Genomic DNA, 13,676 nt, shown 5'->3' on the forward strand with positions numbered 1-13,676 from the left:
CTTTAATTAACCTGCACACATTCAGAGCAAAGTTACTCCACCATACGTAGAAAACAGCCATATACTTTTTCCTCTAAAGGTGATTAAATCAGAAACACAAAGCTGACTGTGAAATACAAGACCATTTTCAGATGGGATATAAGAACTTCCCGAATAACAAGATGCCCTTTACTTGAACCATGGCTGGAAAAATGTCAGTGGTGCAAATGATACGGAAAAAAAAAAAATACCACCAGCATATCTGACAGGACATAACTTATACTGCTCTCAGAATACAGAATATGTTAGTCTTACAATGCCACTTTGCCAGTAAGCAAATAAAATTACACCAAAATACACCCAACACAGCAAAACTGAACATTGCAGAAGGTCCTATTGAAAGCAGGCTCAGTTTAAGATTTAATAAATATTTTGGCCAATTTATATTCTCCGCCTAGGACTCCTGGACTTCAGGAAAGGAAGCATTATGACATTTTAACAACATTCTCCACTTCCATCTACCCTTCATATTTCTATTAGCTCTTCTGCACTCATTTAAAGCATCAATCCTCGCTGACGTAAATGGGCTTTCCGTGCATGAAATAAATAAAATATGCAAAAGTGTTGAGCTTCAGGGAGCATCTGAGAGCAGCCCGTGCCAGCCATCACGGAGCATGTGCTGTGTGAAGATTGCTGCCATCCTGCAGGGCACCCCATCATGCTCCCAATGGAGCAAAAGCCCCTGTTAACTTCGTAGGTGCAGGAGAGGACCCAGCCATTTGGTCATGCATTGATAAAGAAAGGACCACATTCAACTCTGTTTTTAATATTAGAGCAGGACTTGGCCAAATTGTTGTGAAGCACTCTAGGATGCAGCCATGTGAAAGGCTTCTGCAAGTACTTTACTCTTCCCTAACTTCAGTATTGATTTTTTGTTTGTTTGTTTTTTGTTTTTTTTTCCATTTCTGCAACACTGCATTAAGAAAAAGTAAATAAAATACTTCACCTTCATAGAAAACTTACTTGTCGGGGCATTAATGTATTTGATGAACTCCACTTTTGGAAAACACATCATTAAAGACTCTTTATCTCTCACTAAAGAGTACTGTATCTAAAGATACTGAACCTATCAACATCTGCCCCATGCAAGAGTTCATATGCATCCTGTTATGCATCATGCATCATTTGATGAGGGGCAGAAGTGCAAAAACAAGATAGACTAATAGAAAAATGCTCTCTTCATAGTACAAAATATGCAGTGCTTAAAGATAATAACAGAAGGCCTCTAATGAACCAAGACAAAATAAGCTATGTGCTTCATGTTCACATTAAATACGATAGAAAAGAGTACGCTCGGGAGTGATGATATGGTTTAGCTTGTTTCACTTGTTTAATCTGTATCTTTATTAAGGTTAATGGCCATCTTAATGTTACAGGCTTACAAAATGGTAACGAAGACCAGCCAGCTAGCTGGACTTATATTTACAGCTGGGTAAAGCTGCACTCAAGGCAATAATTCTTGAACATGCGATAGCTGCAAAGAGAACCATTTTTATTAATCTTTATTAGGATAAACTGAGGTGGTTTTAAGAGTATGCGCAGCTTCCAGCCAGCTATGATTTGACTAGTCAAAACAGCAATAAATGTTTAAGAGGAGTAAGGTATTTAAATCCTCAATGGAAATTTAAATAAAACACTAGATCATTAGCCATCAATTTGTATCTTCTGGATTTCCTCATCTCAGGAAGTCTTCAGGCACATTTTCAACCTTTTTGAGCCAATATGTTGGTATGAACAATAAGGAACACCTTGGTTTATGGGTAAGGAAATGAGACACAATGTCTGTGTTAATTTTGACTGATTCATTATCAAGGTACAAACCACAACCTACACTCACTAACAGCACAGCAGAGGGGAGCCATCCACCTACTCTTTGACTGGTCAGAGCAAAAATTTGGGGTTTGGGAAGCAATGAAGAGGAAAAGGCACAAGGCTGGGGTTGCCACCTGGGAGGATGCTTCAACAATTGGGGCTGTTTTCCAAAAGATGAGGAGGCACCAGGCCCAGGAGATGGGGAGCACACTGGGATGGACCAGCTGGCTCCTGAAATTGAGAGCAGTGATGCATGGCTGTGCGGATTAGGAGAGGACACAGGACAGAAATGCTGGACAAAATGGCTTAAGAAATTGATCTAAAGGAAAAAAAAAAAAAGTATTTAAGTTTTAAAACCGCACGACTAATAAAAGCAGCAACAGCATTAATAAATTTGCTCTAGAGGCATTTAGGGTAGAGTAGAACTGGGTTATTTTACAAGTATATGGTAAGAGACAGCCCTGCTGCATGGCCTTTGCAATCAAAATTAACAAGGCAGAAAATCAAAAATAGGCAACAATATCTGAACAGACATTGTTCCTAAATGACTCTCACACAAAGAATCGGAGTCAGGCCTAGCAGGGCAATTTTAAGACAACGTTTTATTTATTTAAATAAGTATTCCAATGAAAAACATCCTATTTCTATGGAACATAGTCCGATCACTATCAGTATCGCTTTCTATTCATCCCACAAACTCATTATGAGCTTTCACCTCACAGACTACACGCCACTCTCTGCTACTCCGGTGTAAATGCCATTGCTCATACCATTTGGGGGCAGTTTCACATGCAGAGATTTATTAGGAGTGTCCATATTGTCTGTAAAGGTGGCAGTTACTTCTGGGACAAGAACAGAAATGGGCAGAGAGACAAAAGGGAGCAAAACGGGCTGGAGCACAGCAGCCAGAACGCAGAGATGCTGCATGGTGCTAGCTGCTGGCCCCACAGCTGCACCAGGCAAGCCCAGCTGTGGGCCACAGTCCCTCCCTCCTGCACACACATGGGATAAAACCCACTGCAGTCATGAGCAAGCTTAGCAGCAAGCTTAGCATGGGAACCTTTTCCTTTTCTTTTTTTTTTTTTTTTCCCTTGTAAGCAAAATGATTAAGCTATACAAAAAGACCAAATTCCATTTATTGGCATTAATCCTTAGCTTGATTTTTTTTTTAAACTCTCTATCAATATGTACAAGATTTGATTTTAAAACACCAGTATTGCTGTAATGCAATGTATGCAAATTGACTAAATCTTGTTTAGCAATCTTAAACTAAGATATACCACCATAGAAATTTCAACATCATACCTTCCACAAAGCCTGAATAAATAACCTTAACAACTGCATGCAATAAGACAAGCAAGCAATGTGTATTGTGCCTGTAAACACCACATCCTGAATATATGTTTTGCCATTTAATAAAAGCATTCTCTTAAGAATGTAATTATTTGCACTGTTTATGTTTCTCTCATCACAGCCTCCCATGCTGCTGAGAAAAGCTTATCCACTGGTGGGAACTGAAGGAGTAAGATCACATTATCCAGGTGGATTACAGCTAACTACTGATTATTCAGCACTGACTTCCCTTTGAAGAGCCTTCCAATATATAATAAAAAAAAAAAAAAAAAAAAAAAAAAGCTAAACCTATGACACCACTTGAAAAATCGGAGGCACCATTTTTAACCTCTGTCCTTTTGCATTAATACAGTGGTGCCTGGAAAAGCTACAGCAATAGAGAGGGAGTCATTCAGGCAGTTCCCTTCACACCAGCACCATAGCTGAAAGGGACAGAAATCATGAAGCATTAGGATCAGTGTAAGCCAATGAGGACATTAAGGAAGAATAAAACACACAGAACTTAAATGAAATCTGTTAAGTCACAGAGAAAGCACACATTTCTGAGCAGACAGAGACTTATTTTCTGGAGGTGTTCCAGATTTTCAGTCTCCATCTGGCAGTAGTTAGTGCTGTGATAAGGCAAGAAGAAGTTTCCAGCTACAACACAAGAGCGCATTTGACATGTAAGACCTACAAGTCACACAAACACAGTTAAATCAAAATCCTTAGGATCTGAACAAGGACAGACGCATTTTTAAATGCATCTAAATGGCACTCATGCCTGTATACACAAACATGCTCAATTTAAGTAACAGCAAATTAGGAGCCCATGATTGGAAAATGTGGTCCAGCTGGGCAGAACAGAAGATTTGTTCTTACTGTTTCGTGTCCTTCTAAAGCACAAGGTGGTTTAGCTTAAGCTGAGACTTGCTATTTACAGGTTTACAGTAAGCCAGTTGGGATTTTTCATTCTTCAGGCCAGCTACCACCAATGATGCTTGCTGCTCCAGCACTCAAACCCCACATCCATTGTAGGGAAGAAGCAGGCAGCACATGGGGACTCAGCCATGGCTGGGATTCCTCCAGAGCCCAAGACCTGCCTCCCACCTAACATACACCATGGCTCAAACAAAAACAAAGGACCTCCTTCACAAGGGTCTGAATGCTTTATTGAGCCCAGAAACCCTGCTGAGTGGGACTGTGACGGTGCAACCCCAGGGTGTGGGTCTGTCACTCCCCATTTGGGAACACGGCTGGTGCAGAATGGAGGTGAAGGAGGGCAAGGAGATGCCCCCTGGGAACTGCAGCCTTCGAGTCAACTGCTGCCTTAGTGAGCAACCAGCATCACAAGCCCTGAAACATGTGAACATACAGCACTGTGCTGCAAATCAGTGCAAACAGTATCTGCTCTCTCCTGTTTGGTGAAATCATGCCAAGGCTGGCAGGGTGGGAATGGCGACGGTGCAGCCAGCCCAGGCAGGCAGGTGTGGATGTGCAGTGATTGGAGGAATGAGTCTGAAGCCTTCTGCTGTGAGTAAAAAAATATATTTCAGGAAACACAATGGCAGTGAAGTTGCATCAGATCTGGAACTGTGGAGAAATTGGAAGTATTTTTTTCATTTATTTAATTTTCTAGATTTTGTGGGGGTTCTGCCTGAATTAGTTAAAGCAAGACATTTCTCTGCTGTTCTTAAAGCCATCACATTCAATTACAGAATGAGATTGGATCTCAGCAGAGAAGTTTTGTTTCTTTGGGATTCAGCAGCTAATGCTGAATGAAAGAAAAAGAGAAGCTTGTCTTGTGATGAAAGGACAAGAAAAAGAGCAATCACATAAGAAAACCAATGCCCAGACCTCTGAACAGCAAAGCAATTGCATGTGTCAAGTTCCCATAACGTGATGGTGCCAGCTGAGGCTTATGTTAAAACAGTGCAATAAAATGAGATGTCTGAAGCCTCTGTCAGAAGAATGATGCTATCTCATTAATGGGATTACACAGAAAAATTGGAGGAATTTCAGTCAAGAGGAGGAAAACAATTAAGGATCAAAAGGGTATGACTCATGCAAGAAAGTAAAAACTGGGTACTTCGCTCTAGCCTGAAAAGCTTATGTCTTCAAACCGCGGAGCCTCAGTGGTACCAGCAACACTGCAGCATCTCCCCCACTTATGCCTGGAGTAACAGTGATGCATCAGACCCCACAGAGCGAAAACTCATGTTATAAAATATTGGCTTTGTTATGGCAACACTATTATCGCTTCACTCAGCAAGAAACTAATAATCAGAGGGGAAAGAGGAGAGAAAGGCTAATTACCTAGAAATAGCTGGAGGATGTAAGCTCCCTTAGAGAAGAATATATTTAGTCAGGGGGAAAAAAATTTAAAAGATTGTGACTAGAGAGACTGGGTAAAATTGGAGCACTTTAGTTAACAACTACAGAGGATTTCTTAGCCATAGGAACAACACAGATGTAGAATCATCTTCCCGATCAAAGTACTGGAACTCACAATTGTTGAATTGATAAACGGAGGTTGGCATGTCCCCAAAACCATCCCTGTAATGCTCTGGCATTGACAGGAGGTCAGTGGCTACTGACTGGCTACTGGGGGAAGGGGAGAAAGCGAAACTGGTACAGGGAGGAAAAGGGGAACATTGTGGCAGCAGATGTTCCCTAGTCACCACTACTATGATATATTGCATGAAAAATAAATGAATAAATAAAAAAGACTTCTAAATATAGAATGAGATTTTCCTCACTGAGTGGTTCAACATCTCTCTGCAATCTCTGCAATCCGTCTTTTCAGTTCAAGGACTATAGGTTAAATAAAAAGGCTCATTTAAATTCTGCACACATTCACAGAGGTAAACTGATTTCAGAAAGCGTTATTATGTTTGAACTCTCTCTCACTAGGGGTGAAAACCAGATACTTTGTGAAACGTTTTTATGATAGCTAATATTCTCTAAAAATTCATTAGATGTCAACATAAAGGACAAAAGACATCAGCACAGAAGAGCAGATGCTACGTGCTATCATACAAAGCATATTAGGGTTACTTGCCCTGTGTTCCACCACATCAGCATAGGGCAGCGCTGCTTCAATACCCGGCAGTGGTCTTGTTTCTCAGCTATCGTGGCAGGCAGAAAGTCAAACAAAAATAACACTTCCCCACAAGAAACTTTGCTGAGGAAGTGCCAGACCTGGAGGTGTCAGAGCACAGCCCTTTATGACACACTCACAGCCCACGCCATGTGCATAGTATGCTACGAAAAGCAGGGGATTTCACCAGGAAGCAACTTATTTCAACCCCATTGCAGTCCCATCAGATCCTCCAACAAGACAACTGCTCAGGAGGAGTGCCTGTGTATGCGTGCACACATACACACAGAACAGAGTGTTATGACACTTACTTGCACTTTGGACCTTACCTGGCACTTGAAGCATCAGAGAATGGCTCTTCTACATCTGATGCTTTACAGAGGCTCAAACCCAGTTCTCTCTGTTTTTGGAGACCCTTAAGGCTATGTGGGTTCTCCACATGACCAATACCTGAGGCAGGCAAAGTGGACTTGGCTGCTGAGCCCCACAAAGGGCAGCACAGGCCAAACTTTGACCTGGCCTGTGTGTGAGGTGAGGCGAGCTCTGCCATGACGCTAGACAGCTCCAACACAAGGTACACACAGAGTAGATTTGTTTGCTTTTTTATATGGTTTCTTTCCACAGAAGAATGCACTCGGAGTTCTTAAGCCATTAAACTTTAAAGCAGCAGAGCTTTTTCCAAAGCTGCTTTGATGTAAGTAGGTAAATTCATGTTCTTTCTTAACCAAATGATGATCTAACTGCTCCCCAACATTTTTTTTTTTTTTTATATAACCAACCTTGAGTTTTATCCTGCAATCCTATTTCAGTAGTTTTATACCTCTGATAGTACAGCTTGCTAAACACAAATACGCAGCGCTTGGCTCTTTATCTCCCATCTCAGCACCAGCACTTACAGAAAGCAACTGCTGTGTTTACAGCAAGTAACATTTCTGGGAGGCTGTCAAGAATTTTCTATTTGTGTTGAGCCACACACCTCAACCACATTTATCACTGAAGCCCAGATTTTTTTCAGAAACCCCCTCATGACATTTTTGATTTAGAAACCTTATGGTAATAGAGGTAGTTAATGGGGTTTCCAGAACAATTACCACGTTGGTTACTTTGGGCTCTTTAGATTCCTCTTATGTATATGGGACAATTCCACAGTGGTCTCATTCCTTAAGTTTTTGCTTGCAAGTACCTTGCATCCAGTGTGAGTCCGGGTCTTCATGAGGGGCGTTGTGGTACACAGCTCAATGGCTTCTGGTTCATGGAAGATCACTGTCGGGAGAGGCTCCTTCCGAAGAGTTAGGACATTCAGCTTGGTCTTTAACATGGTCTGAAAGTGCTGAACAGAGAAACAAAAGCAATTATATTGCATTCTGGTGCAGAAAAATGAGAGATAATAGTTGGACCTGTCTGCATGTTTTGCTTGCTATTCAATGCCTTGAAAGTTTCCATGGGGAGAGTGAAGAAGCTTTACAACTTAAAGTGAATGTCTCTTACTATAATTAGCATTTTGGAGACTGTTTTTAATTCAAAGGATATACACACACAAAATGAGATGATTTAGCCATTTTGAGCAAAGAAAACATTTCCAAATTTGCCAAATTAATACGAAAATCTACATATGTCCCAAAAAGGGTCTATATTCAACCTCTAATCACTCCCAGGCACATTACAAAAACTGCTCTTAGATCCAGTTCCACTGCTAATGACAGTGTGGAGGAAAGAACAGGTGATCAATGACCATTCAAAAAATTACTGTTTCAACTTTTCTTGTTTTCTATCATCTGTACTTAAATGTCATCCCATTGAGGCTAGAAGAAGTTACCATTCCTGCCAAGCCGAATGCCTCATCAGTTTGCCTTTAGCCTATGAATTTTAAATCATCCTGCTTTGTAAGCAGTTGTCTCCAATGTCTCCCGTAGTCTCCAACGTAAATGCCACTACAAGTACATAACAAATGGATGTCATTAAAAACTTGCCACTTGCTACAACAAACAATAAAATTTCCCAGACTTGGAAGAGGAACTAGCCAAGTGAACATTAACACTGTTGAATTAAAAATTTCTCAGTAATTGCTTAAGTGAAGAAAGTCAATCCATGAAAAGTTTCTAAATCAATTTTGGAGAATCAGGAGAGTCAGAGATTTTTTTCAATGTTTAGATGTTTCTTTGAACTGACCTTGATTTGAGAAACTAAATATTTTTGCTTGCTAAAATGTATTTAAAGGGTAAACTATGCAGATACAAAACAAATTAATGTCATATTCCAACTAGAAATATACTACAGTTCTGTCTGAAGAAATATGCATTTGTTAAAGCTTCATAACTTGACTCTTATAAATCAGCAGCTATTATGCATATGTGCAATGTCTCCTTTTTTTATTTTTTAGTCTTTATTTTTTTTTTTTTATCAAAACCAAACAGTATGCTCTGACTTTTGATGGGAGATTCTTAATTTGTTTTGCAACCACTCGTTTCCTCTGCCTCCCCTTAACCTCTGTAAGGCAGAGGAACAGTACGGGGTCTGGTCTGCAGAAAAAGAGTCACTAAGTGATTTCCCAGAACCATACATGAAGGCTCTATCAGAGCTAGAAATTTAAACTGGGTCCTTGCTTTTCAGTCCTGTGCTTTAGGTGAGGAGAGTGCTTATTAAATATTTTATTTATACACAAGGGATGAATCCAGCCATTTGGATTTTACAATGTTTTCATACAGATTTTTGTGGATTCAAGTTTTCCATTGAAAATTCACGAGAGTTTCTTGGAAATTAACCTCCTATGTAATTCATAAATACTTTATCATTAGCTAACTGAAAGCCTGTTAAAACAATATACCTCTGAAACAATTTAATCCTTACCTCATCAGTGTCTGTATCTAATAATTGTTACGATCCTAGCTCTACAGCTTTTTCAACACTCTTGTAAGCATATTCGGGGCACAAACACTAACAGCCTGTGACAATAATACTTGCTTTCCTACCTCATGCATGAAGTTACAGCCTGTTACAATAATACTTCAGAGCCTCTGTGCAGTTTATGCAAGCGTTCAAGTTTCCATTCCAGTGAAAAAATGTACTCATACTATTTTTCATCTGGCTCATATTACGTGTTATCCCATTCACTCTCCCAAACACATCTCCAGAAAAAAAAAAAAAAAAAAAAAAAAAAAAAAAAAAAAAGCACTCTGTTTAAGATGATTATACATTGAAGAATATTCTTTGACACATGTTTCTGAAGATAACAGTGCTCTTTGCCAGCCAGGATTACTGAACTCATGGAGAGAACCTATTCCATTTCACCTTTCAGTTCCGATTAGCAGCCTTTTGTTTGGAGTTTCCTAGGCTTCTCTGGCAAAGCTGTTAGCAGAGGCCAATAGCTTGCCAGCCCCGAGGAGCATAAAGCCAGCTCAGTCTGAGATCCTGGGTTTGATGGAGCACTGCTGATTACCAACCACAGCACTGGGCCTACTGGGCCCGCTGGGCCCATCAAGTATCTGCTATCCCCTACAACTGCCATAGCTTGTACTGCTCTTATATACAGGCTCTAGATCAGCTAACTTGCTGCAAAAATTGTATTTCTGGAGGAAATACGTAGAAAGGAGACCATGCTGGAGGCTGGTTGTGAGGGCTGGGATGACCCCAGCCTGGGACCGACCCTCAGCAGCACCACAGTACTTCTCCCTCCCAGCACGCTGGAAGAGCTGCATTTGCATTGATGAGCTGTTTACAGAGGTTCTTAAATAAAGAACACTGCTTCCATTAGATATTCAACAGATGAAAAACCTCCGTTTGGCTCCAGAGCATTGAGCTGGTTCTTTGGTACTGTGCCTCTCCTCTGCTAGCATCTCTATCAACTTCGGTGGGACTACCAACAACGTTGTAGAGGGCAAAATTTGACCAAAATGAGGAAAGATATGACAATAAACTACTTTTTTTTTCATGTTTTAACAGCCACATATACAGTCTTAAACAAGGAAAAGCCTACTCTCCGCCTTACAAAGGCAATTCAATACTTGCATGAGCAGCAAGTTGGAGTGGTTGAATGCCAAAAACACTAGAGCACAATTGGCAGCAGATAGATTACTAGCTGCCAGAGAAATGCAGGACCGACTAGGGGTGGACACAGAAATATCCTTTTGCTTTGGACTCTGTGGCTGGTGCAGACAATGCTGTACTCCCTGTGTACAGGTCATACTTTGCTTGCCATAAGAAAATCAAGACTCTGCCAGCAAGACATCACGCAGTGAGACCCCAAATAAGCAAGTTATTTAAACACGTGCCTAACTTTCACTATGTGAGCAGTCCCAGTAAAGCACACGTGGGTAGTCAATGGTTTTATTCATGTGCTTTAAGCCAAGAACAGGATAAAGTGCTTCGCTGAATCCATTTCTTAGTTTCCACTCCAAACTGGCATCTCCTCCGGAAACTGTTGGCAAATGCTGACATATAACAGTAGCCAATGTATTTTTTGAGTAAAAAGCGTTAGCTCTCCACTGCTGTGAACCCAAAATATTTCTTTAAAGTGCTTTAAGTTCACAAAGTTCTTGAAAAGCATGACTTTGGCAATTCAGTAAATAAAGGTTCAGAGAACATTATAGCATTCACATTCTATGTGCCAGAACCACTAGCTTCACTTGGTAGCTCTTAAACTGAACATCAAAAGAAGAGATTCTGAACTGGCACGAATATAGCAGCTCGCAACTGCACGTCATTCATCCTTTTTCATTTTAGATGGTGCTACTGATACAGACTTTATGTTCAAAAGAAATGTGAGGAGCAATGCAGCAGTAAGAAATTGGCAGCAAGTTTTGAAATTCTTTGAGCAAACAAAATAGCTGAATTGCCAAAGAAATGATCAGAGCTGTAATTAGCATTGTATTTTTCCTACTTGCTGAACATAAAACCATTCAGTGTGAAATTTAAGTAAAGACCCTACTAATATTGAAAATTTATCTTAATATAAAACCATGGTTTTGCTTGTTCAGCTATTTAAGTTCCATCATTTTGTTTTGCTTAGTTACCAATACCAATGGCATCGTCTCCCCCTATAGAAGAAAATGGGACAGTGTACAACTGGTAGCCCAAACTCTTAGCAGGCCATGATTGTCACTACAAAGGTACGAAAGATTCTTTCCTCCTTGGTAAGTGCTCTGTATTGCAATGAAAATTTCATTATCACTAACTCACCTAGCTACATGTTAATTCAACATAAGAATCAAGTACTTCTGAATAGTTTCAATATATTTTATCAACTCAACATTCACGTTTTAGCTCTAGAATAACTATTTTACAACATTCAATTTGCAAATTTTAGGTTACTATGCATTTAGTCCAAGTTTAATTTCTGTTGCTGTTAAAAAAATTAGCAGCGTTTTGGTTTAATTTGTCAGCAAAAATATGGCCTTTTCCACAACCCAGGCCAAATGGCTTGGAGAAAACTCTGATACTATACAATTAAATGTGTCTTTGAGGAGAAAAGTAGGCACTGACAGTCTGTAATAATAATGCTTAACGCCTCTGCACAGCTCTTCATTTTTAGGTCATAACTAAACAGACGCTGTTGTTTACAATATTGAGTACTCACTAGCCAAGACTGGGCTAGGAGATCCTTTTATTTTCTATCAGGCGATGGAAATAAACTCAAATTCAATAAATACAACTAAGAAAGTATTATATGTTGCATGTGCATATATACATATATATATATATTTTGTGACTCATATATATGTATATATGTACATATATATGAGTCACAAAAAATGGGACCATAACTCATTGTAATCTGTAATGCAGCAAAAATGGACTCAGTTTACAGGCTATATGGGTTGTGACACTGTGAGTGTAATGAAGTTTTGAAGTTTTCAGGCCCATAGCCCTCAGCCCCCATTATTTCCTAACATCAGTGTTATAACCAACATTCAGCTGCATCAGCTCATCTGGAAATGTGATACTTCATATCTTCTGCCAAATTTTGCCAAAGACACACGTTGAATGAACAGTATTGCAAACCCCAAACTGGTAGGGTGTTAACATGTTAAAAGCCTCTGAAATAGGGCTATGCCAAAATGAGAAGCAAAACTCAACCTTCTACAGCACCTACAAGAAAACTGCCAGATGAAATCCACATTAGAGCAATAGCAAAAGATCAGTCACTGGGAAGAGTCAAAAATAACCTCTATGATGTACTACCGTGTGCAAGCACTTCCTCTATCATTGAAATTAATTTAGTTCTGGCTTGAAACCCAAACTGTTCAACAGCATCTCACAGCAACAGCAGCCTAGGAGAACAAGGGCAAAAACAAATGCAATGAACTGCAAAAGAATTTTGGTAAGTCCAAATGTTCTTTTTCCCTTCCCTCAACGGAATTTGGCTACTGAAGTCCACATCCAGTCCATAAGTACAACAGACTCCACTATCTTACTCATAGATAAAGGAGATAAAAACACAATCGTCCTTCCGCAGTACGCTTATCCCATCACCGATGCAAGCAGAGCTGTGACCCAAGGAACGCCCCACCCCAAGCTCTATATTTTCGGCAAGAAAAGAAGAATTCAGATACAGTTCATATGAAAACTTACCCTTTTTAAGTCTTTGTTTTATTTAAAGCAAATGCAATCCAATACAGATAAATGTCAAATCTGATCCGTCTCTTGTTAAACAAATACTGGTAATACACTTTAAATACTTCTTTCCTCTTCCCCATGTTAAACTTCACTGTGCAGTATTTATTTATCCTGTACTAGCAGTTCATATAAACATTGTACTGAACACTACAATAAAACCCTCCACAAAGGGGATGGAAGCGCTTATCAAAGTCAGAAATCATCCCATCAGCAGCCTGCTCTATAGCACAGCACTGATCGGCATGCACAAATCCAAGATCCTGTCACAGGTCTTTATACTCAGGCAGATATGGCCTGAATAATCTGCTTGAAACTGATCTAAATCCAGAAATTTGGTTATTTCCAGTGTATCCCCTCTAGCATTTTAAGAGAGCTGGATTTTGCCAGCCTATCAAACCAAATCCATCCAATGCCTTTCAGATAACAAACGCTATTTAGGTTAAAGAGCAGATAATTATGTCCGAATTCACATCTCAATGGCAGAGGAGCAGCAGTGGGTACGAGGATACGATGGATTCACCTTCAGGGACCCTGGGACTCAGTTGGGAAGCTCAGGAGCTCAGGCAGCCCATGGTGTGACTCTGCATGCCCACACCGAGGGATGGCATCTCCCAGGGGTCCAGGGGCAAAGCGCCTGGCAAACATCATGTCACAAAGAGACCTTCACACCCCATGCGGTCACACAACAGAAACTGAAAGACTACAAGCCACCACGTCCCCACTTGTGTCCCCTGGTCCTATCACCCTCCACCAAGCAGCCTGGAGGAGAGACGGGGCAGCA

General features: G+C 40.3%; 1 protein-coding gene across 1 annotated transcript in view; it reads right to left on the minus strand.

Moving 5' to 3' along the window:
* The window catches only part of PID1 (phosphotyrosine interaction domain containing 1), an 83,583-nt gene that overhangs the window by 44,596 nt on the left and 25,311 nt on the right, over nucleotides 1-13,676 (minus strand). Inside the window, exon 2 of the mRNA XM_068691517.1 lies at nucleotides 7,467-7,613. Coding sequence (XP_068547618.1) covers nucleotides 7,467-7,613 — 147 coding nt within the window. The remainder of the gene's footprint in view (nucleotides 1-7,466; nucleotides 7,614-13,676) is intronic.

The sequence above is a fragment of the Anas acuta genome, chromosome 9 (genome assembly GCF_963932015.1).
Source record: "Anas acuta chromosome 9, bAnaAcu1.1, whole genome shotgun sequence".
Lineage (NCBI taxonomy): Eukaryota > Metazoa > Chordata > Aves > Anseriformes > Anatidae > Anas > Anas acuta.